The sequence below is a fragment of the Halichoerus grypus genome, chromosome 10 (assembly GCF_964656455.1).
Source record: "Halichoerus grypus chromosome 10, mHalGry1.hap1.1, whole genome shotgun sequence".
Classification (NCBI taxonomy): Eukaryota; Metazoa; Chordata; class Mammalia; order Carnivora; family Phocidae; genus Halichoerus; species Halichoerus grypus.
The window spans coordinates 37,421,386-37,447,411 of NC_135721.1; the positions used below are offsets into that span (position 1 = coordinate 37,421,386).

Sequence of the window (26,026 nt, forward strand, 5' to 3'; positions counted from 1 at the left end):
GTTGGTTAAGCAACTGCCTTCAGCTCAGGTCATGATCCTGGAGTCCCTGGATCGAGTCCCACATCAAGCTCCCTGCTCGGCGGGGAGTCTGCTTCTCCCTCTGACCCTCCCCCCTCTCATGTGCTTTCTCTCTCTCATTCTCTCTCTCTCAAATAAATAAATAAAATCTTAAAAAAAATAAATAAATAAATGAGTTGAATTCAAATAGTAGGCCACCTACTTCCTTCAGTTATCTTTCCATGGCTTGTATGTGTTTTTTATCACGTATGTTACATCCTATTTTAATTACTTGTTTAAATGACTCATCTTCTTTACAAGACTGCTTTTCAAGGGGGAAGAACCTTAAGCCATTTACTTAACATATTTAAACAGAACTGTGGTTGAATATCTATTTTTTGAATTAATGAGGTACATGCATTTTCACTAAAGTCTCAACAGTTAAGATTTTACCATTTTCTTTTAGATTCTCCTTCCAGAACTCCTGTCTTGGTAGGGTCTGATGAATTTGACAAATGTCTTAGTAATGATAAGTTTTCTCATGAAGAGTACAGTAATGGCGCCCTTTCCATCTTGCAATACCCATATGGTAAGTGTGAAGAAGCTTGTATTGAAAATACTGTTTTATTTTTCCTTTTAGTTTATTTATTAATTTGAAATTAATTAGTAGAATTCAAATGAAAGGTAGTTTTTGGAAGGTAGAAAATATCTTCGGAGGAATAGTATGAATGGTGGCCAAAGGTGCAAGTTCCAAAGTTAGATTGCCAGGGTTCAAATCTCAGTTTTGCCACATACTAGGTTGGGCACACCTAATTTAACTGCGTCTTGGTTCCTTCATCTGTAAAGCAAGGATAGTAATCCTGATATTTATTTATTGGGTTGTTATGAGGTCTAAATGAGATAATGCACATACAGTCTTAACTAGCACTGTGTCTGGCAAATAGTAAGTGTTCAGTAAGCATTAATTCTTGTGATTAGCTTTCATTTAGTTATCAGCCTATTTAATAAAATCTATATAATATCAGCCTATATAATGAAGAAAATAGGTTATGAAAATGCTATAGAATGAGGGGATTTTAATTTTGTCCTCCAACAAGGGAAATTAGTGCAAAAGTCAAGAGTAGGTGAAATTTGACAGGAAATACATGCCTGGGTATTTAAAGTTAGGATGTATTCAGATATGAAAGGACTTTGAATAGTTAGATATAAAAAAAATTGTCAAATCTGCATGAGACAAAAACAGACTCCTCACCATTCACCCTAGATGCTAGCACTGGGAAGTTATTGTAAAATTTAAATTGACAAAAACAGAGGGCTCTAACCTAGAAGCAACAGTCTTTATCTGATTCTGATCAAAATACAAGGTAAGAGAGAATTGTGTAGTCGGTCCACATGGTACAAAATAGAAGCCAAACAAGCAGGCTGCTTTCTGGGACAACCTCATTTTGACAGCTTGAAATGAACCAAGGAGACTGTTGGAGATGTTTTCTTCTGAGTTTGCCAAGAATAATTTATGGTAAAATTTGTATTTTATTGATGCCAAATGAGAGTAAAGCTTAAAAACTTTGAAGGAAGATTGAGTACTATCTAATTCTTTCTTGCATTTAAAGAATTGGATTATTAAAGAGGTAATAAGGGGCGCCTGGGTGGCTCAGTCGTTAAGCGTCTGCCTTCGGCTCAGGTCATGATCCCAGGGTCCTGGGATCGAGCCCCGCATCGGGGTCCCTGCTCGGCGGGAAGCCTGCTTCTCCCTCTCCCACTCCCCCTGCTTGTGTTCCCTCTCTCGCTGTGTCTCTCTCTGTCAAATAAATAAATAAAATCTTTAAAAAAAAAAATAAAGAGGTAATAAATAGGGTGGCCCTTAAGGTTTTTTTCTAGTCTTATTATTCAGTAAAAAGAAAATCTGTGATGTTTATGGAATAAAGGAAAATATGTTTGTGTAGGAAAAAAGAAAAAATAGGATAATGAGGGTATTGAAAAGTGTTAAAGAAGAGATGAAACTTTAATAAAAGGAATTATAATAAAATAATATTATAATAAAATAATATAATAATAAAAGGAGTTATAGAAGTGATAGGAAAATAGATAATTTTTAACAATTAAAAGTAGACCTGATTGGTTTATCTTTAAAAAAAAAATCTTTTAATGTCTGTTTTTGAAGATAATGGTTATTATCTACCATACTACAAGAGGGAGAGGAGCAAACGGAGCACACAGATCACAGTCCGATTTCTCGAGAACCCAAGTTACAACAAGAACATTCGCAAAAAGGATCCTGTTCTCCTCTTACACTGGTGGAAAGAAATAGTTGGAACTATTCTGTTTTGTATCATAGCAACAACTTTTATTGTGCGTAGACTTTTCCATCCTCATCCTCACAGAGTAAGACATTTTTTAGAATCTAATGTATTTCAGAATGTTGGGAGAAAGTGTGTGTGTGGTGGGGGCTAAGGGGACATTTACTTAAGTTTCACCATGAAGTCATTGTTACCCATCCTCGTCTCTCCTGACTTACCACCCCTTCACTCCTCAACTTGTTCCCATCTGGCCTTCCATTTCACTTCCCATGACAAGGGAAATGCTGTATTCTGTGTTCTTAGAATACTTTTCTTTTTGTCCATATTACTTATTTTTTAAATGTTATTTTATAGCTTAAAATTGTTAGCTAACTTCAGTTCAGCTTTGACAGTGATTTTTCTTCCCCCCACCTTATCAGCAAAGGAAGGAATCTGAAACTCAGTGTCAAACTGAAAGTAAATATGATTCTGTCAGTGGAGAAGCTAAGGACAGTAGCTGGAATGACATTATAAATTCTGGATATGTATCACGGTAAGAGTCTTGTCATATAAAGTATGTATGTGTGTGCCGCAGCTTCTGGTGGCAACTGTTTGAATCAAGGAAGAAATGACCTCTAAACTAAGATCTTGTTTAATTTTTTCTTTAATGTATCGATATCCAGGGAAATAAAATATAGACTTAACCCTCAGGTAACTTAAATTTATTCAAAGTGGTATGTGCCCTAAAAAGGATAAAGATAGTGTTATAGAAGTTCAAAATTAAGTTCTTATTCAGGGACGCCTGGGTGGCTCAGTCGTTAAGCGTCAGCCTTCGGCTCAGGTCATGATCCCAGAGTCCTGGGATCAAGCCCCGCATCGGGCTCCCTGCTCCGCGGGGAGCCTGCTTCTCCCTCTCCCATTCCCCCTGCTTGTGTTCCCTCTCTCGCTGTGTCTCTCTCTGTCAAATAAATAAATAAAATCTTAAAAAAAAGAAGTTCTTATTCAGACAACTTTGTTATTGAGGGTCTACTGTGTCCTGGGCTTGGCATTACCAGTACCGAATTATTATTGTGTTATTAGAGTATGATATTAATCTCTATATATTAACTTAATCTTCAATTATTTATTTCATCTTTATTCTGTCTGGAATAAGAAGTAGAAAAATGAGGGGAAATACACCAGTAGGTAATTTTAAAAGTAGAAGAGGGAGGTGAGTCACCTAAAAAGTAGGCAATTCAAATAATTTGAAGGTAAAATAAAAGTAGAGAATCTGTTAGCATCTGTCAGGCGTACAGGTTTTTATGCTCTGTGGTACAGGAAGTGGTTCTGTGGTTCATTTTTCATATTACATGATTTATTGCTACATTTTCCATTTGTTTTGGTATCGTACTTAGCACTTGGTGATATGGGGACAAGGAAGAGATACAGAACCTTACTGCTTAATATCTAGGGTAATGGTTTTATGACAGAAAAGATTGAAAATTACAGCAAAAATGTGTGATACTTGGATGATGTGTAGACCTAATTTATCTAAGCTGCATTCATACTGTATTATCACAGATTGAGAATTGACTGTAATCAGTTTGTTTTAGCTACAAGTTTCCCAAAGCCGAATTTACTAGGTGAGTAAGAAATGGCAAAGGCTTTAGTACCCTTCTGATAAAGATGCTGACTAATATGGGAGCAGGCAGAGAAAGGGAGAGAACTAGAGATCTGACAAATCTCACGAGGTAATCCACCACCAAAGCCATTCATGGTTCATTCAACATTTACTCTGAACAACCGAGCACAGGACAGTATTTCTGGCTTTGGGAGAAATAAAAAGACTGGGCCTATTCTGGAGGGGCTTAAAGTCTATGAGGGAAGTTAATACTGGGCAAAACAAACAGCTAAGGAAAAAGCCATGAACTATAAGTGACTCAGTCACTGGTTGTGATGATTCAAGAGGGCATCATAAATGAGGTCACATTTTCATTGAACCTTAAATTGTGAGTAAGGAAGAGTTAGGTAAAGACAGGGAAGAGTAGGGTAGAGTGAATAAACATACATCTATAAGGCTGTTGTGAAGAGAACTGGAATAAGATACTCTGAAACTGAATTAGATTTAATTTTCCTTTCACTTTATTCAATATGGCGAGTACAGCTGATTGTTTTTCAAATCCGGGAGGCTCTATAATAATACCTAATGTTTATTGAATGCCTACTATATTGTAGGCATTGTGAAGAACCTGAGCCCTGGGTTCAGTCATGAATTCAAGTCTCAACTTTGTCATTTGTCATTTGGGACCTTAGGCAAGATGATTCTTAAATTTTACAGAGTTTATAATCATATATAAGATGTCTCTTCAGACGACATATTCACTTTCTTTAATATAGGACAATAATGCATTTGGCCCTGCAGGAGTAGGATGTGAATGTCATGAGCTTTGTAGTTGGGGAGATGGATCTGTACCAAAGTGCCTTGACTGGCTATTTTTAGGGATACAGATTATTGTTCTTCATTCTCTGTGAAGGTAATTGGGCCATGAAGGATTGGGATCGATTGCCTCTCCTCAACTCCAGTGCTCTACCCAGCTAAGCCAACTACTAAATTAATATGAGTGTGCAAATCATAAAGTAATAAACTTAGCCTTATGAGAGACAGTAAAGATAATCGAATTCAACTCTCCCCCATATGGCTGAAAGAACAACTTCCATAGCATGCATGCATTCATTTATTTTTTCATATATTATTTGATGGAGATTTGTTAGACCTTCTATTTGCCAGGTAAGCGCAAGCTCTGGAAATACAAAAAGAAGCAAGAATGCTTTCCTGCATTCAAGGCCCCCACAATGCAGTGGCAGTGGGGAGAGTGAGCTGCATACAGATACCCGCGAAATATTGAGATTATGTTTAAGTAGTCCAAAAAGCTATGTGCAAAGTGCTATGAGAACTTAAGACAGGGGTCTAGGAAGGCTCCACAGTGGTGGCGAGATGAGCAGAATGAAGGGAAAACAGAGTTTCATTAAGTACAAAGAAGTAGGCCGTCTCAGTAGAGTAAATAGCAGAAGCAAAAGCCCCAAAGTTGCGAGAGAGCCTGGTGCAAGTCAACTGAAATCTAGAGTGCAGAGCGAAGAAGTCAGGCGCGTAAGGGAGACGAGGCTACAATGTGCAGGTCAGCCTGGAAGTCACAGATGCGGGGTCAGCTTCTGTCTGAATTCCTCTGGTGATGAGCATACTGACTCATGAGGCAACCCAGCCAATTTCACACAACTTTGGCTCCTAGAAAGATTTCTGGCTAAAAAAAAAAAAAAATACTTAATAGGATTGATTACATTTTTTTCCATAAAATTTACAGGCACTGATATAAGATTAAGCTATTTTTTTTCTTTTCTTTTTTTTTTTTTTTAAGATTTATTTATTTGAGAAAGAGAAAGAGTGCACGTGGTGGAGGGCGGGGGGAATGGGCAGAGGGAAAAGGAGAGAGAGAATCCTCAAGCAGACTCCCCACTGAATGTGGAGCCTGACTTGGGCTTGATCCCAGGACCCTGAGATCAGGACCTGAGCCAAAGCCAAGAGCAGGATGCTTAACTGGCTGAGCCACCCAGATGCCCCTAAGCTATGTTTTTCTAACTGAGTGCAGAATGCCACAGGAGGCAAAAGTTTAGAGAACGAAGGATAGAATATTTTGGTAGGTGATGGAAAGTTCTGGACAGGTTAGATCAGTAGTACAGTTGCTGTAAGAACAAGTGATTAACAAGCGATTCCCAATTGAACAGAAACTTTTTTATTTTTTATAAATTTCCTAGGAAAAAATTAGAACAAAGAATACTAGTAGTCAAATTTAAACTATAATCTCTATTAAAATAAGTTCTCTGAGACTCACTGAGTTTATGTACTTTTTATACATCATAAAGTAAGATTGAACTATTGCCTTATTAAATTTACTTTTTTTTTTTTTTTTAAGCTATCTAACAGATTTTGAACCAGTTCAGTGCATGGGTCGTGGCGGGTTTGGAGTCGTCTTTGAAGCCAGAAACAAAGTAGATGACTGCAATTATGCTATCAAGAGAATTCGCCTCCCCAACAGGTAAGGGAGGGCATTGTTAGTGGGCTTGCAACTAGCGCCATATTGCTCATCTCATAGGCAATATGTCCTTCTTGCTATACTCCGTCCATCCTATAGAAAAGAGTTTCTGACCTTCTGAATCTTAGCTTCTAAGTGCCACCAGATAACCACCCGTCGAAAAGGGGTGATCTATTTAGATTGCTTTGCCTCAACTTAAAAAAATCTGCCCCTAGGGGTGCCTGGGTGGCTCAGATGGTTAAGCGTCTGCCTTCGGCTCAGGTCATGATCCCAGGGTTCTGGGATCGAGTCCCGCATCGGGCTCCCTGCTAGGTGGGGAACCTGCTTCTCCCTCTGCCTCTGCCTCTCTCTCTCTCTCTCTGACTTTCATGAATAAATAAATAAAAAACATTAAAAAAAAAAAAATCTGCCCCTGTTTTTGATTCTTAAACACTCAGGACTTTTCCACAGTGGATTATGGTGACAATCATATTTACTACATAGCACCATTTAAAAATAATCTATATATTGTGGAAAACAGGGAAAAGTAGTAAAACAAAAATCATCTGTGTCTTCTCTTCCCAATAATGCTCACTATTACCATTTTTGGGTATTTCCTTTGATTTTTTTTCTGATCATAAATTTACCTAGTTAGTAGCATAGTTACCAATACAATACAGTTTAATCTGTTGCTTCCTTTATTGTATCCTTGGCATTTTCCATGTTATTAAGAGGATAAATGCTAAAATAAATGAAGTATTTTATGGCCGGGTATTAGTCCAGTTGATACATGTGAAATATTTTGTTTAACTGTTTCTTATTGTTAAACATTTGGGTTTCATATTTGTTGCAGTTAAAAACAACTTTGCAGTGTCCATCTTTTATATAAATTTTTGACCACATCTGTTTCCATAGGATAGATTCCCAGAAATAGCATTTCTAACTCAGAACAGTGTCATGCTTGAGATGATGGGCTTTGAGTAATGCCTTCTTTTCCATCTATTTTATTTTTTTTTAATATTTTATTTATTTACTTGTCAGAGAGAGAGAAAGCACATGCAGGGGAAGTGGCAGGCAGAAGGAGAAGCAGGCTCCCCCTGAGCAAGGAGCCCGATATGGGACTCGATCCCAGGACCCTGGGATCATGACTCAAGCTCCTGTTGATTCTTTTATTTTTGAAACTTTTTATTTATTTATTTGAGAGAGAGAGAGCATGCAGGAGCAGCGGGGAGGGGCAGAGGGAGAGAGAGAAGCAGACTCCCCACTAAGCAGGGAGCCCAATGCGGGACTCGATCTCAGGACCCTGATCGTGACCTGAGCCGAAGGCAGACGCTTAACTGACTGAGCCACCGAGGCGCCTGTAAGCTCCTATTTAGTCTTGATTAAATGTGTACAAATTGCTCTGTTGTCCTTGTAAATGCTTAAACATTCTGTCCAACAGTTAGGGACACAAGATTGGGATGGATTTGTGTACTAATTCTTTTCCTTGGGACTAATTCTTTTCCTTGGTATATAATTTTTGAGTAGTTTAAATATATGTGCAAGGCACCACATAGGATATGAAATTAAGCAAAGCTTCTGCCCCCAAGAACCAATAACTCTTTGAGGCTTTTGCATATATACTCAAATAACTACAATGCAAGGAAGGTTGTGACCTGGTGGCTTAGATTAGTAAATAGCTTCTCATGAAAAAGTGCAGATGTAACTGAAATCAAGGAAGGCAAGCTTTTTGGAGGTGGTGACATTTGTGCTGGGTATTCAAGAGTAGCCTGTCGCTCAGTAGACATGTGTGGGGGGGGATGGCCAGCTACACAAAACAGCCTGACAAAGGCTCAAGGAAAAGCACTTGGAGGTGGTATAGAGAATAGTTAGTGGGATCCCTAGAAATGTGAGATTAGATCTACCAGAAAAGCTGTCAAAGCAGAAAATCAAATCCAGATCCTTTTCTAATTAAACTTCATTGCCTGTGATAGTCAGTATTTGAGGCTTGCTTTAAACAAACAAACATGCTAATACAGGTTTTTGGGATGGTAATATGTGCCAATTACATATGTACCAGTAGGGTCATTCTCCATCCTTCTGAGCTGCCATCCTGAGCTGTTTTCCAAATACTTCACTTACACCTATTCATCCTCTTATTGATTTAACATTATGCAGTCTTTATAACTGTAACGATCTGTAGTCATTCATTTTTAGTCGTCCAAGAAAGCTTTGTTTGAATGAGGCAATGTGTTCGTAGCACTTATATTTAGAAGGAAAAAAAGACCCCTAAATACATGTATTTTTTAAACTACAAAACCTACTGTGTGGCTTTTTAGAATTGTACCACTAGGGCTAACTCATCTGTTTCTAATTTTAGATTCAAGAGAGAATTTTATTTTCTTATTTCTCACTAGAGATGTGATTACTTTTTCAGGTAAAAGCAACCTTCAGTATTGTCTTTGTCTCTGTATTTTAGGGAGTTGGCTCGGGAAAAGGTAATGCGAGAAGTTAAAGCCTTAGCCAAGCTTGACCATCCAGGGATTGTTAGATATTTCAATGCTTGGTTGGAAGCACCACCAGAGAAGTGGCAAGAAAAAATGGATGAAATTTGGCTGAAAGATGAAAGGTAACTTGGTTAGACATAGACTTAAAATCTAGTACTTTTAGGCTGGTTTTTTGCTTATGTGAATAAAATATCATTTCTATAACTAGAGATGAGTTTTGCTTGTTTATTTTAGGAAAAAAATGCTGTTCTCTGTCATCATGTTTTGGAACATTCTCTAGCCACTTATTGAAAAGTTTATTTAAAAAAAGAAAGACAAGTTTATTTTTTAGAATATGAATTTTAAAAATTATTTGTAGATAGGGCTGTATGAATTGTAAATTGCTAAGGGATTTACGGTGGCTTTTCTTTTTAAGAGGTTTTGTCTGCTTTCATTACCACTTTTTTATTTTAGATTTTCAGTTTCTCGGTAGTTAACAGTTTACAGTTCCTCTAAAACTATTAAACTAGTTTAAAGCTATTTGCAGTTAAAAATACTTAAACTTGGGCAACCTGAAGATAATTCCCATATTAAGTATGCTCTGCTACAGGAAGGAAGGCTCTTTTAAAAATGAGTAAATGAGAACAAAGAGGAAGCAGGCTACATATAGACCATTTACCAGTAAAATTCCTACCTAAAAGTACCAAACACAGCCCTAGATCCACATGAAGTAACATGTTAAGATGACACTTATAGACACAGTCAGTAGCCAAACCACAGAAGGACCAAGTGAGGTGGCCCCATGGCGCAGGGCCCTGTGAGCTGCTGCCCTAATTTGGACAAGGGCTCATGAACCATGGCCACTCAGCAGCCTTGTCCGTGGCGGCCCCTCAGCGCTTTGTGTTTTGCATAAAGGCCCTGGCTGCTCTGGCATGACAGTCCCAGGTAACTGTTTCAAGTCTAAAATTAAGCTTCCCAATTGAAATTTTTTAGAAGAAATGGATGGAATATAACGTTCTTTGTCTCATATAGCCTGTTTTTATTTCATCTGTGTGTTGTTTGTCATTCGGTACCTGCTTTCTTATAGACGAAGCTTTTAAAATAAAGACTGTGCTTCAGATCATTTAATCAGCACATATTCCCCCTCTTTCCTTTGTATCTCTCCCACTTCTAGCACAGACTGGCCACTCAGCTCTCCTAGTCCAATGGATGCACCGTCGGTTAAAATACGCAGAATGGATCCTTTCTCTACAAAGGAACATATTGAAATCATAGCTCCTTCTTCACAAAGGAGGTCTTTTTCAGTAGGGATTTCCTGTGGCCAGATGAGTTCATCTGAGAGTCAGTTCTCTCCGCTGGAATTTTCAGGAACGGACCATGGAGACACCAGTGAGTCCATGGATGCAGCACGCCACCTCCAAGACAGTTGTCTCACGGAATGCGACGTGGAAGATGGTACTATGGATGGCAATGAGGACGGGCACTGCTTTGAACTGTGTCCTTCTGGAGCTTCTCTTTATGAAAGGTCAAGGGAGAGAACATCCTCTTCTATAGTATTTGAAGATTCTGGCTGTGATAACGCGTCCAGTAAAGAAGAGCTCAAAACGAAGCGACTGCATATTGGCAACCATTGTGCTAATAAACTAACTGCTTTCAAGCATTCCAGTAGCAAATCTTCTTCTAAACCTACTTTCTCTGTTTCTCCTCCAAGACCGACCACTTTAAGTTTAGATCTCACTAAAAACACTGCAGAAAAACTCCAGCCCAGTTCCCCAAAGGTATATCTTTACATTCAGATGCAGCTCTGCAGAAAGGAAAACCTCAAAGACTGGATGAACAGCCGATGCACCATAGAGGAGAGAGAGAGGAGTGTGTGTCTGCACATCTTCCTGCAGATCGCAGAGGCCGTAGAGTTTCTGCACAGTAAAGGGCTCATGCACAGGGACCTCAAGGTCTGTATTCGTGGAACCTCACCCAAGGGTTTCAGTCTGACCTGCTGTGATTGAGAGCAGTACTTTCGGTATTTGTCAGATTTTAACTGAAGTGCCCTGAAGAGCAAAGGAGAGGAAAGGTATCAATCAGAGAGGGGAGCAGAGGCTTGGGGAAGTAGCCCGAGGAACCTGCTACAGAAAGAAGTCTCGTGGTTTGAAAACTTCAGGCAGAGCAAGTCTTCTCTTCTGTGATGTGTTTATGTTCATTTTACTATAAAAAGTATTCCCGGTCCTCTGGCTAAAAAGACAAATCCACCATGAGCAGATATACCCTGTTTTTCCTATGGCTTTGGGTAACCCTGACATAAGTTCTCGAGGGCCCCAAGTAGCATGGTGAAAGGGACCCAAGTGGAAGGAGACACATAGTTTGCTTCATTAGCCAGCTCTGAATTGATTCCTGAACGATTTAGGCTCTGGGGAAGGGCGTGAGAAGCTGGATGGAGAAAGAAAGCAAATAGTTAGCCAGGTTATTGTTTGCAGCTTTAAAGCCTTTGATTCTGTTTTCAGTATGTACAATATTGAATATTGTGGCAATGTGATATGCTAAATTATATAAGATTCTTACTAAAATACTCAATATATCCTACGTATGTGTTTCTGAAATAAGTATATGGAACTCTTACTTGACTAATTTCTGCTGTATTTCATATGCTCATAGTGATCATCAGTAAATGTATAGTGAATATATAAGTACTTTTCTGACGGACGTGGCTTAAATTATTGATTTGAAGTATTTTCAGTTTTGTTTTTGTGTAGCCAAAAACTTTTGTTTCAGGCACCAAAGTAACTACTTGGACAAGTTATTTTCTTCTCATATCAGCAGTACATGTTTTAGTCCTTGAATATATTGTAAGAGTTTGGAATAAGGGGGATAAGAATTAGAATTAGTTCCTATTTTCTAAAGTTAATTGTTATTGAATTATATATAATCACTGTGCTTCAGTGATTTTGATGTGGGCCCAAACTGACTCCCAGGAATTATTCTGCACTGAAGGAAAAGTTCAGAGATGATTTCTTTTGGTTGGAAAGGAGAAGCCAGATACTAACTTGAGAGGGTGCTGGCTATTTGAATATAGTAAACCTTTATCATTTGGTGAGAAGCAATTAACTGATATACACATTCTTTTTGTACTTAGCTCTTACTATACACACAAAATGCCAAGTTGAAAGGCAATGTAATTATGTTTTCATTAATAGTGAGTATCCTTCTAATTTTATAATGTTAATGAGATATTAGTGAATATTTGTTAGATGCTACAGTATTGTCTAAAGGTTTTTTTATGTGTTCGTCTATGTACCAAAAAAATTCCAGGAAGAAAATTAATTTCCCCTAAGTTTTTCTAGAAATCAAAAAGTTTGATTCCTTTATAAGGATATATTGTTTTTAAAGATTTCTAGGATGCCAGAAAAATTACCTCCCAAGATTTCTATTCCCAGTTTAAACAGCTCTGCATTCTGTTCATTCTGACCCAAGTCTCTGAGCTTCATGTTAAACCTTCTGGCCACCCTCCTCCCTTTTATTCCTTACTCAGTTTTTGTCATTGGCACTTTCCAGCCCCCGATTCTCCAGACTTCCTTCCAGTCTCTTCTCTTCCCTCTAGCTGGGCTTCACGCTGGGCTTTTTGCAGTTCCTTAAATACATCGGGTCCTCACAGAGCCTGGTATTTCTCATTTGAATTCTCATCACACTTGTATTATTTATCCTCTGGTTTCCCTGCCTGTTTTATTCACCTGTTATTTCCTTAGCACAATGCTTGACACATTCTATATGCTCCTATCATTTTATTTTGAATAGTCTTTTGTTTGCAGCCCAAAGGAAATTTATTGGCCCATGTAACTGAAGTGTCCAAGATTCAGGGAAAGCTTTATCTAGGATCAAGTGATGTACCCAGAATTTGCCCCCTGCCCCATCGCCATTTCTTGTTTCCATTTTCAGGCATGCTCTCCCTCACTGTCCCAGGATAGCTGCCAGCAATTCTCAGGGCTACAGGTTATAAGTCTTTAGAGGTGGTTGGATAGATAGGCATGGGGAGAAAAGAGCATGGGAGAAAACTATCTCTTTCTCCCAATACTGATAAGGAGTCCTGGGTTTCCTTCTAATTGCTAAGCCAAGGACACCAATCCGTCCCTAAATCAGTCTCCTGGCCAGGGGATGGAATCGTGCTGATTGACTTCTACAACCTCTGGATGTAACCTCAGGACAACATCCACCTGAACCACGGGGTTGCTGCACAGTTGGGAAAAAGGGAGTCCCCAAAGTCAAGTCAAGGTATTTCTGATGGAAGCACAGGGGATAGATGCTGGAGAACCCCCTGCCCCCCAAAAAATCTCTTATGGTGTTTAGTAAATAACAGCTGACACCAGAAGGTAGGGGAGAGGAGGAGATGTGAAATTTAAGGCATCGCGGTCTGTTGTCTCTCACATAAGGTCATCTGTGGGAGAGCAGGAGGTTATTACTATAGACTTTGGTTATATACAATAACTTAATTGCTTCAAAGTCAGCATTGTAGAATAGTATTTTGGAGTTCGGGAATAAAATGCTTTATGTCTGGCAGTATTTGAAACCTGATGAAATTCAGTTTCATGAGCTAAATGGCTTCCTTTTTCCTTATTTTAAGGGCTCCGAATGGTGGTTATGTTAGCCACGGTTAGAGTAGGTGCTGAAGGAAAGATGATATAATTCACACAGGCAAGTTTGAGGAGCCCATGAGACATCTGGTTGGATGTGTCCTATAAACAGTTACATATGAGAGGTTAGAACTGGGGACAGAGGTCTAGGAGTATATGCGAGCGTCCGGGTATTAGAAGAGCAGCACAAAGTTGTAGTGAAGAGCTCTTATTCTCCTTGGTAGCCTACTTCCCCCTCTCAGACACAAACGAAAGGCAAGCCTATTTCATTCATTCATCAAATAGAAGTGATGAGCTACCCTTGGGCAAGGACTGTCCTGAATGCTGGTCCCGTGGCCGTGAACCAGAAGTCTTTTTCTTATGGAGCCAGACCGCTTGGGTTTGAATCCAGCTCTACCACTTGCTAGGCGGATACCCTTGGGCACTTAACTTCTCTGGGCCTCAGTTTTCACATCTATAAAATGAGGGTCTAAGAGGACTAATAGGGTTGTAAGTATTACATGAGTTAATAGTAGTAAACTGCTTAGAACAACTCCTGGCACATTGCCAGTGCTCTATATGCATTTCCTGTTATTACTACTATTATTATCATGGCTTCAGTCATAAACATAAAAAGCTTGCCAAAGGAGAGTATATAGAATACTGAGATTGAGGACTGGGCCCTAGAGAATGTGATTCTCTAAGAGTTTAAATAGATGTTCAATAAATGCTCACTCCCTTTGCTACCCTTCCCTTTTCCTTACTCTAACAGTACTTGCTTAGCTTTGAAGGATTGCTTTTATTTTCTTATTAGTCTGTTTAATGCTTGAGAATATCTAGTTTCTTGTACTTCTCTTCTGTAGTTATTTAAATCATTTTCTTCACTTTCTCTCCTTCTCCATGCACACCTATTATGCTTTTGTCTGTCTTATTTTTTGCAGCCTTCCAACATATTCTTTACAGTGGACGATGTGGTCAAGGTTGGAGACTTTGGATTAGTGACTGAAATGGACCAGGATGAGGAAGAGCAGATGGTTCTGACCCCAATGCCAGCATATGCCAGACACACAGGACAAGTGGGGACCAAGCTGTATATGAGCCCAGAGCAGGCAAGTTTTTTCTTTTCCTTCTGAATTAACAATGGATTTTTTAGTTAGCATGGCTGCAAGCTAGATATGCCCCATGAATCTCCATCCACATTCTTCTTAGAATAAGAAAATCTGAAAATTATGAAAACTGGTAGTAGTGTTCACAGGCAACACAGCCGGGGTACAATTTCTACAACCTGAATTGGGGATGGATTAAGAAAAACATGGTGCATAAAGCATGCACTCACCCCTGAGCCAGAACCTGACAGCAACCAGAAATTTAGAAGAAGACTTTGAATGCCTCTCTCCCAAATTTAACTCTAGTCCTTCTTTTGTACACTATGTAAAAACTTGTTTCAGAGCCAGCTAGAGCCAGAGGTCCTTTACTGAGCTGCTCATTCCAGTAATTCACAAGCAACTTCTAGAATGTACCATGGCAGGAAAGAGAGGTAGATGGTCTGGAATATGTTGCCTTGTGGGGATACTCGGTCTCCAAAGGAAAAGCACTGTGAACAGGACAGCCTGAAAGAGTGATTGGAACAGGGCATCCTGGGAGCATCAGAGAAGCATGCCCAGCCCAGCTAATGATACTCACAAGCTTATATATGCTTCTACATCAGTGGTTCTCAAACTTTTTGGTCTCAATACCTGTTTATACTTGTAAACATGATTGAGAACCCAAGAGTTTTTCTTATGGGATTTTATCTATCAATATTTGCTGTATTAGAGGATAAAATAGAGAAATTTATAAAAATTTTATTTATTTATTTATTTTAAAGATTTTACTTATTTATTGACAGAAAGAGAGACAGCGAGAGAGGGAACACAAGCGGGGGGAGTGGGGGAGGGAGAAGCAGGCTTCCCACGGAGCAGGGAGCCCGATCTGGGGCTCGATCCCAGGACCCTGAGATCATAACCTGATCCCAGGACCCTGAGATCATGACGTGAGCCGAGGCAGACACTTAACGACTGAGCCACCCAGGCGCCCCAAAATTTTATATATTAAAAATAGCAATATTAAACCTATCACATCTTAAAGGTATTTTTATGAAAAATAAATATTCTGCAGAATAAAAACAAATTAGCAAGACGAGTGACATTTGTTTACATTTTTGCAAATCTCTTTAATATCTTATTTTAAAGAGCTGGATTCTCTGGGGGCCTGGTTGGCTCAGTCAGGTAAGCATCTGACTCTGATCTCAGCTCAGGTCTTGATCTCAGGGTCATGAGTTCAGGCCCCACATTGGGCTCCACGCTGGGCATGGAGCCTACTTAAAACAACAAAAAGAGTCAGATTCTCATATCTGCCTTTGCATTTAATCTGTTGATCTGTTATTTTGGCTAAAGTAAGTGAAGAAATTCTGACCTTGCACAGATAGTTGGAAAGGGAAGAATATTTAATAGCATCCTCAGGTAATTGTGCATATTCGTCTTTGTTAGTGCATCAAAACTCAGTAAGTGATAGTTTCTTAAAAGTTATTTGCCCTGGGGCGCCTGGATGGCTCAGTCGTTAAGTGGCTGCCTTCGGCTCAGGTCATGATCCCAGGGTTCTGGGATCGAGCCCTGTGGCCGGCTCCCTGCTCCGCAGGAAGCCTGCTTCTCCCTCTCCCACTCCACCTGCTTGTGTTCCCTCTCTCACTGTCTCTCTCTCTGTCAAATAAATAAATAAAATCTTTTAAAAAAGGGGGGGAAGCTAAATGAAATATATATTAGCCCTTAGATATAGTTGGCCTTTGAACATTTATTGATGAACTAATTAAAATAAGATATACTTTGATTTCAAACTTCTAAGACCACAAGGAAACATGAGTGTATTTGAAAACAGATCTTGTAAATGTCTTTCTGTGAACACAAGGCAGTAAAAAAAGATGATAGTGATTTGATTTTGGGTTTTTATTTGTTTTGCTTGTGTTTTGGATAGCTGGAAATTTAAAACACCCTCCCTAAATAATGTTTCGGTGGGTAATAAGGTAAAACTGCTCATGCAAAGCATTAAGAAAACAATGAAAGAAATGAAAAATAGGGAAATTCATAGGAAGTTATCAAACTTCTATTTTATTTGAACGCCCTTCATTATATGAGCACATTACTGTGTAAATGATTCAATATTCTGCACAAGGCCAAGGAGCTACAAGTTGAACACGAATAAGAACTGATACCAGAACTGATAACAGTGGAACAATAAAGTCACAACATGATGGTAGATTTTTAGAGTTTTAAATAAAAAAGATAATCTCTCTAGCAAATCTATTTAAAGGGAAAAACCACAAATAACTTTAGAAATTAGCAAGGATACATGTAGCAGAGATTTTAATTTATAAGAGACTATTTATACATAGTTGATCATTCACAACCAAAGGTATCCAAACTGGCTTAAGGAGGAAAAGAAATCCATTGGCCTGAGTAATTCAATCATTCCAGTCAAACAATGTGGCCAGGACTTGGTGAGAGGGGAAATTAAAACTGTATGAAATATGAAAATACTGTAAATACATGCTCATATCCATAGGAAAAAAGATCAGAAGGAAGAGCCAGAAAATGTCAGCAGCCACTGCTTCTGTGTGGAGGGCTTTGAAAGATATTTTGGACTTTTTTGTATTTTCCAATTTTTCTACATAGACATGTATCAGAATTAATGCTAAAATGCTTTTAGCATTATTTTATTTTTTCAGAATTATTCAAGAGGCTGGGAGTATACCTTCACACTTTTAAGTATTATGAAAACAAAATGGGAATGACTAAATAAAAGGACTCCTATCTGGGTGCTTAGGAGAGAAGGTGGGGAGCCCCTCCCCCCAGCCCCCCACACCCCGCCCCAAACACCCTTTGAAATAGAGGACTCTCCCTCCACTCCCAGTCCGGATCGATCCCATTATACTGTTTATTTTTTTTCACAGCATTTTTAACTCTCTGAAATTGTTTTTTCCTCCCCTCTAAAATATAAGCTATCAGAAGAGAGACCTAGCTTTTCTCTTGTTTTGCTTTATCCCCAACACCTGCAATGGTGCTAGAATTCAGCAGATGTGCAGAAACGTTTGGTGGATGAGTGAATGTGAATGTCAGCGAAAACCTAAACACTAGGTGGTCTTGGCCAGCCCACACACTGCTGTGTTCACTGTATCACGGCTTGCGGCTGACGTGTGTGCGCGCACGTGCACACACGTGGGTGTGTGTTTGTTGGAGGAAAGGGTTGCCATCTGAGAAAGGGAGAGATCTGTGATAAGTGATAACTATGTTTGTTCATAAGTGATACTATGTTTGTTGTTGTTGAAGATACTGGAAATCAAGGATAGCTGGAGAAATTTTGCCCTTGACAGCGCACAGTAGTGAAAATATGGTAGTTAAAAATGGACAGCCATAATTCTCTTAATAATTTGCTTGTTATTCTTCTGTATTTTTCTACATTCTTATATATATATAAGAATATAGAAATTGTCACTTTATAAAATGTCCCTTTAAAAGTCTCTCAGAATACTTTGTATGAATTGTCTTACCCGAGCTTTAGAAGCTGTACTAAGACATTGTTTTAAAATATATTTTGGGACACCTGGGTGGCTCAGTTGGTTAAGTGTCTGCCTTCCACTGCCTTCCGCTCAGGTCATGATCCCAGGGTCCTGGGATCGAGCCCCGCATCGGGCTCCCTGCTCTGCGGGAGGCCTGCTTCTCCCTCTCCCACTCCCCCTGCTTGTGTTCCCTCTCTCGCGCTGTGTCTCTCTCTGTCAAATAAATAAATAAAATCTTAAAGGAAAAAAAAAATGCCTCTATGGAGCGGTTTCAAAGTGATGCCCTTCTCTAACATTTGCCAAATATGTGCCTAGGGTAATTTTCACAAATAAAAGGGTTCTGCTAAGTCCCAGGAGGTCACTTTTAATTTGAATGAGGCTTTGTTTAATAGAGTAGTTGGGCTGCAATTCCTCTGTTCATTTGAACAAATAAGTTTTTATTGAGGGCCTTCTCTATACTTAGCCCAGTGCCGGATGATGGGAACACCAAAGAGGCAGTTCCTTCCCTCCAGGACTTTATAATCTAGTGGTGAACAATAAGAAATAGACACATGTAAAATACAACTAAGAATGCAAAGCAGTCCATAATTAAGTGCGTTAATGAGGGCTAACCGCAGTTGATTAGTGGTTTGGAGTAATGAAGATTTTCTCATAAAAATGGGTGAGGTCTAAGATGATTAGAAATGAGAGATCTGCTTTAGATAGTGTTGGCTTTGAAAATCTTCACCTCGGGGGTAGTTGAGGTGCTTTGACTGGCTCCCACAAACTTTTTTAGCATTGCAAGGCTCCAGGTTTCTGCGGGGCCTTTTTTACTGATGCATATCTCCGAGCAGTACCTGGGCTTTCCTTCTGTAATGCTGAGTAGTTTAATTACTCTTCTGTAGTGAGTTAAAGAAAAGAGGCTGCAGAGATCATTAACTCTTTGCTAACGTTTTTACCCGGACAGTTACCTCTAGACCAGGAAGTGACTAGGTTAATTTTGGGATTCACTAATGCCGGGTTACCAGTTTTATGATCTCTGTTAATTTTTTTCTAAGATTTCTTCTTTATATTGGTATTTCAGATTCATGGAAACAACTACTCTCATAAAGTGGACATCTTTTCTCTAGGCCTCATTCTGTTTGAATTGCTGTACCCATTCGGCACTCAGATGGAGAGAGTCAGGGTAAGTTCCCCCCCTACTCGAAAAAGGTGGAAAAAGAAAATACTCTTAAATTTACATAAGAAAGCATTTTAAAAGAAGAATAAGTTACCCTTAATGCCAGCAGAGCAGTTCACTGCAAATAGAAAAGTTCACGTGAGCATTACAGGGAGGATTTGTAGACTATTTGCTTCCATCTCAAGCTCAGTCTTCAAAAATTTCTTGTATGTTCCTTGTTGTTGTAACAATATCATAACAATATCCTGCACTCAGTAAATTTGTAATACGTGCAAAGCGATGGGGACGGCAGGGTAATGGGGATGGAGAGGGAGTGACACGGTTGGTTAGTTGGTCAGAAAAGAATTTTCTAGAGGGCAAGTGACCATACACTCATACACTTAAAAACTGGCAAATAAGCATAGTTAGTGTTTTTTTCCTCTCAAAATAAACCATGACCATGGCTTTTAAGGAAGACTACTGAAAGTCTTCTAAAAGGAGGCCAGTCACATTTTTCCCCATCGTTCATAGGTTGTCACCCTCAACATTTCTAACCGTTGTCCCAGGTACATACCTCCATATTTCCAAAGTTTATGCCCTTATCATGCCATTTCTATATCAGTTTTACTTCTTATCTGTTGACTTCTGTCCATAGTAGAAGAGGATGTAGTTCTCACATCGAACCAAAAGGCTCAGATGTTCCTAACCAAAAGGACGTACCAAGTACTCTGTACAATAAATGGGAAAAAAGGAAGAAAATTTAAAAACCTGAATGACTAGCAGAACATTCTAAAAGCTTCTAGAAGGATATGAAACAGGTCCAATATATGTAAAGAATCAGAATCATATGGCATCAAAATTTATATAGTTACATCAAAGAACCCTATCAAGAAAGTAAAAATAGAACCTACAGAATGGGAGAAAATATTTGTGAACCATATATCTGATAAAGCTCTAGTAATCCAGAACATACAAAGAACTATTATGACTCAACAAAAAGACAACCCAATTAAAAAATGAGCAAAGGACTTGAATAGACATTTCTCCAAAGAAGATACACAAATGGCCAGTAAGCACAACATCATTATTCATTAGGGAAATACACATCAAAACCACAGTGAGATACTACTTCATAGCGTTTAGGACAGCTGTAATAAAGAAAACAAAACAGAAAATAACAAGTGTTGGCAAGGATGTAGAAAATTGGAAGCCCCGTGCATTGCTGGTAGGAATGTAAAATGGTGCAGCCACTGTGGAAACAGTTCGACTGTTACTCAGAAAATCAAACATAGAGGGGCGCCTGGGTGGCTCAGTTGGTTAAGCATCTGCCTTTGGCTCAGGTCATGATCCCAGGGTTCTGGGATCAAGTCCTGCATGGGGCTCCCTGCTCAGCAGGGAGTCTGCTGCTCCCTCTCCCTCTGCTCCTCTCCCAACTCAGGCTGCTGAAATGCTGGTGCCTCATTCTTTGACATGAGATCTTTGGAACTGTTTTATTTTCCTTTTTGGAAGCTCTTAGGGCTCTCCCATTATCAGTGCTATTATGACATTTAGTCCTTTCATTGATCCTCCCCACCCCCATTTATTGTACTTAAACTGGTAGGTCCCTTCAGTTAGAAGATGTGACTCTCATTTCTAGCAAATTTCTTGTGTTAGTTTTTGATAAATTCTTCTCCACTTTCTCTGTTTTCTTTTTCTGAACCTCCTGACTTAATCCTATAAATGCCTAATCTTTTTTTCTCCTACTTCCCATTGGTTTGTCTCTTTGTGTATTGTTTTTTGCAAGACTTCCTTAATTTGTTATTCCAATTTCCTAATTTTGTATTTTGACAATCCAGTTTTTAATGTCCAAGATTGTTCCTTTTTATAACATTTCATTCTTTTTAGGATTCAGTATTTTATCTCTGAGAATCTCATGTATTTATATGCTTTAACTATTGTCTCTTTCTTCTGGAACATAAAGAGAGTGATAATATGTATGAAAATTTCCTAATGAACTTTCAAAAGCTTAGTTATATACTCAGTAATTAGCACAATTGACTTGAGTGGTTTTTTTGGTTTTGTTTTGTTGGTTTTTTTTTTTTTTCCCCACTCAAAAAAGAAGAAAAAGAAGAAGAAGAGGGGTGCCTGGCTGGTTCAGTCAGAAGAGCATGTGACTCTTAATCTTGGGATCATGAGTTTGAGCCCCAGGTTGGGCATAGAGATTATTAAAAAAAGAGAGGGAGAGAGAGAGAGGAAGAAAGAATATACTCTTTCATATCAAATACAAAGAGGCTAGATACTAATAGAAAAAGTTGCCCACTTAAGGGCACAAATGTATACTCATGAATGAGTTATTTTTTACACAAATCAATCCATTCTCAGTTAAAATCCAGGTGTCAGTATAATATGTACAATAAAAGCATAATTATATCTGAATTGTTTTCTAGATTTTGATAATTTGATGGCATGTAGATCTGTGCTCATGAAGCACTTCAGTGTAGATTATCAGGTCAGGAAAAGCTGTTGGTAAGTTTTCCATCTGTTTAATATTCAACCTTTCTTCTTCGTCACTTCATTAGAGTATCAAAAAAATACATTTAAATAAATGGATCCATATATCAAAACATTTAAAAGCAAGTAACACTTTTCTTTCTTTTTAGATCTTAACTGATGTAAGAAATCTCAAATTTCCACCACTGTTTACTCAGAAATATCCTCGTGAGGTTTGTATAATTCTGATCTTTTATTTTCTTGAGAATCAAATTTAGAACTTAAAGGGTCCTTCACAGTTAATTCACCAGTTTCCCATTTTACAGATGAGGAAGCCAGAGGTGTAGAGAGGAAAGGGACCTGATCCCAAGAGCACACAACTTGTTAAAATCACAGACGGGAGGGAACTCGGGCCGGGGTCCTGGGTGGGATCTTTGGCCGGGTGTTCTGTGGTCCCCGCCGGGTGACTTCCGGTTGTACGTGCTAGCCTCCTTCCCCTTCAGAAAGGCTGAACTCCTGGCACACTCAGGGCAATAGAGCTACTGCTGTGACTGTGCCACTAATTTCTTTATTTTAGTGAATTGGGGAGGGATCTTAAAAACTGGCTTCTTTCTTTAAAAAGGGGGCAGGATGTCACTAATTTCCATTGATTGGAGTTAAAGCACTCAGAGTGAGTGACACAGTAAAATTGCTCAGAAGAGTAGGAAGGAAAAACTTAGCTGGTCCTGATGATAAAAGTTGTGTGTAATGAGCCTTGGAAGTTTGTTTTTGTTACTTTTGTCATTTTTATTCCATAATATGTTTGGTCCACAAACACATCATTTTAAAATTTACACATGGATACATCTTGAATTTTCTTAAATAATTAAATTGAAGTAAGTTAGACTGTCTTTTAATTATCAAATTGGGAAAAGTCTAAATTTACCTGTCAGTATTGTAAGTTATAATGAAGGGCTGCATTAAAAAATGAACTTTATAGGCTGGCTCAGTCGATAGAGTGTGCGACTCTTGATCTTAGGGTTGTGAATTCAAGCCCCACATTGGGTGTGGAGCCTAATTAAAATAAAATTTTTTTTAAAAAGTACTTTATAATATAGAGATACATTAAGCTAAAATGCAATAACGTTTTACTAAAAATTACTTTGTTATATATTTTGCAAAACTGATGAATCAGTTTCCAGGGTGGCTTATAAGAATATATGTTACATTAAGAAGGGCTCAAAAAAAAATCAAGAAAAGGGGTTAGGTACTGATTTCTGGCATGATTATTTTTAATTGAAATTTTTATTGAGATAATTGTACATTCACATGCAATTATGAAATGGAATCATTTTTAAAGTCAGATGATGTCTGTGTTTCAAGGATATGACTTAAGACCCTTTATTATATGTTAGAAAAGAACCAATTACCACAAAATGGACAGGGGTTGGCAAATTATGTCCCATAGGCCAAATGCAGCCTGCTGTCTAATTTTGTAATAAAGTTTTATCGGGACACAGCCGTACCCATTTATTTACTTACTGTCTATGGCTGCTTTTGTACTTTAATGGCAAAGTTGAGAAGTTGCATCAGAAACTGGCCCGCAAACTTAATATATTTACAGAAAAACTTTTCTGACTCCTGATTTAGTGGACTGTTTCATGGTCTAAACCTGGCCCTTCATTTCAAAATGATTATTATATTTCAGTATGTGATGGTTCAAGACATGCTCTCTCCATCCCCCATGGAACGGCCTGAAGCTACCACCATCATTGAAAATGCTGTATTTGAAGACTTGGAGCTTCCAGGAAAAACAGTACTCAGACAGAGGTCTCGCTCCATGAGTTCATCGGGAACAAAACATTCAAGACATTCCAGCAACTCCGGGAGCCCTTTGCCAAGCAATTAGCCTTCACTTACATTTGCACGCCTAACAGGTGACACAGAATAGCCTTTTAGGAATGTGGCTCTCCAAAATTGTGAACTTGAAAATTTTTTTCTTTGCTCAATTTTATTTGGGACTACTTTTTGTAAGTCATATTTAAACTGGATTTGGGGACATAACCTAATTTGAGCCAACTCTATACTGCTAAACTCCAGGAGAGGGCTATCCATAAATCATGTGTGGTCCTTTTTCTTCAGTGGTCTCTTGAAACTGGCTGGCCAAGCTTGATAGCCCTCACCTTTGCCTGGGGAGGTAGAAACAATCCCTAAAATATAAAGAGAGAATTAAAAGGGAAATATTTTTATAGTACAGAAGAGAGTTCCTACAGTGTGGTAACTGTATTCTAGAAATATGCTTTCTAGAGACAAGATGATGATTTTGAAACTAATTTCCAAAAAAAGCTGACTCCATTTTTGTCCTGGTGTGTAAATGAAGAAAGAATCCACACTATTTTGGAGGACGAGTAGCACAAATTGTATAATGGTTTATGTCCATAGCTAGTGTTATAGTGATATTTGTAGCATTAAATAGCTTTATTCCTTAGATGGTTCTAGGGAGAGTTTAAGAGCTTTTTTGTACTTTTACCTCCAATAAAGGGAAAATGAAGCTTTTTGTGTAAATTGGCCAAAAGTTCTGGTTTGGGGAAGTAAAAAGCCGTAGTAAGACACGAATCATATATTACAACTAACTTCTTCAATTATGGACTTTTTAAACATAATGAAATCTTAAATGTTTTATGTGTAATCCTATAGGTTGGTACTTCCCCAAAACTGATTCTAGATAACAGTTTCATCATCTAACTTGCTAACATGTTTTTATTTTTCACTGTAAATATGTTTATTTTTTATTTATAAAAATTCTGAACTCAATCCATTTGGGTTGGTGGTGTACAGAACGCACTTAAGTGTGTTAAGTATTGTGACTTCTTTCAAGTCTAAGTGATTTAATAAAACTTCAAAAAATTATTTATAGTTGACTCTTATTTTGGGGAATTAGCCCCAAATGGTAGTTTTTCAAATTTATAAAATGGGATCACGGGTCTAGGAAGGGTCATAACCCTACTTGCAAGAAAACTTTTGCTAACCTATTCCAGGCAGGTGTGTCTTCTCTGTTCTTTCCCAAAGACGTGACAAAACCAAGTCTTTTTCAAAAGTCACCGGACTCATAACCAGGTGGCGTTCGCCCGATGCCTACTCCGTGCCGGGGGCTGGGGACAGAAGGAGGACCCTGCCCTGAAGGGAGACCTTGCAGAGCCCAGGGCTGGGGCCATGCCGGCTGTGCTGGTCCCAGTGTGTCTGGCACGTCCCCTGGGGAGGCGCGGGGCCCGCTGGGCGGACGAGGCACTCACCAACCCGACACAACCTGTCGGAGCAGAAAATGCGTGATTACTTCCATTTTACACACAAGTAATGTCTGCCCCCGAAGTTATGAGCAGTGTGTAAGCTGGAAAAGCACGTCACAGGTATTGTGCTCTCTACTGCACAGTGCAGCTTGGACGTGGTCTTCCTTCCGGGGTTCCGCTTGGTTCCCGGCCAGCCCATCTCCCTCTCTCTTCTTCATCTCTTGGTCGGCCTCGTGGTCCCCTTACCCACCCTTTCCTCTTCACCCTGGGAAGGCATCCTATTGATCTCTTCCCAGCACGCCACTCAGTCCCAGCTGCAGACCCTTTCCGTCACAACGCCGAGAGCTGGCCATGGCAGGCGTCATTATTGCCCTTCTCCTTCTGGTGAAACTCGGGTCCCAGAAAGGATGCTACGATGTGCCCAGGACCACAAAGCCAGAGCGGAACTGGGACCCAAATGCAGGTATTCCAGTTTCCAGTCAGGGTTTTGCCTACTCCCTTGTACCAAGCTGTCTAAGGATTTGCACATTTCTTTTATGACAAAATTGGACCTTTTTTTTTAAGATTTATTTATTTTATTTTAGAGAGAATGTGAGCGGGGGTGGGCAGAGGGAGAAGGAGAGAGAGAATCTCAAGCAGACTCCCCACTGAGGCTGGAGCCCAATGCAGGACTCGATCCCACAACTCCTGAGATCACCACCTGAGCTGAAACCAAGAGTCAGCCACTTAACCTTCACCGACTGAGCCACCCAGGCGCCCCAGGCCTTCTGTCATTTGAATTCTGCGTGTGCCTTTGTTGGCTAGCTGTAGGAGAGCAGGCCTGGGAAGTGTAGGGGCTGGGCCAGTGGGACCCAGCAAGTCCTCAGCATCGCCAGGACAGCGTCTGCTGCATCCTCACCCAGAACCCTTTCTCCTGACGCCACACCCTACCTCTCCCTTCAAGCTGTTGCTTTTATGGCACTTTTCTGAGCCCCCTACCCCCACACTTGCTTCTCCCTCCAGCACTTAGCATTGTCAGGCTGCAGATGAGCCAGTCCTCCGGTGCACATCAGCCTTCTTAATAGCCAAGGCCCCAGAGGGTAGGGGCACACCTCGTCATCCCAACAACATCTAGCCTAAAGCTTGGTGCTTGATGACAAGGCCGTGGAGTTGAATTCGGAGAATGTACGCTGTGGCTGGC

The 26,026-nt window shown here is 39.4% G+C and overlaps 1 protein-coding gene across 1 annotated transcript in view; it reads left to right on the top strand.

Annotated features, from left to right (window-relative positions):
* The window catches only part of EIF2AK3 (eukaryotic translation initiation factor 2 alpha kinase 3), a 67,891-nt gene extending 43,422 nt beyond the window's left edge, over positions 1–24,469 (top strand). Inside the window, exons 8-17 of the mRNA XM_078056322.1 lie at positions 464–586; positions 2,159–2,379; positions 2,714–2,826; positions 6,221–6,343; positions 8,778–8,927; positions 9,959–10,736; positions 14,324–14,491; positions 19,037–19,138; positions 21,751–21,813; positions 23,268–24,469. Coding sequence (XP_077912448.1) covers positions 464–586; positions 2,159–2,379; positions 2,714–2,826; positions 6,221–6,343; positions 8,778–8,927; positions 9,959–10,736; positions 14,324–14,491; positions 19,037–19,138; positions 21,751–21,813; positions 23,268–23,468 — 2,042 coding nt within the window. The 3' untranslated portion in view covers positions 23,469–24,469. The remainder of the gene's footprint in view (positions 1–463; positions 587–2,158; positions 2,380–2,713; positions 2,827–6,220; positions 6,344–8,777; positions 8,928–9,958; positions 10,737–14,323; positions 14,492–19,036; positions 19,139–21,750; positions 21,814–23,267) is intronic.
* The last annotated feature ends 1,557 nt before the right edge of the window (positions 24,470–26,026 follow it).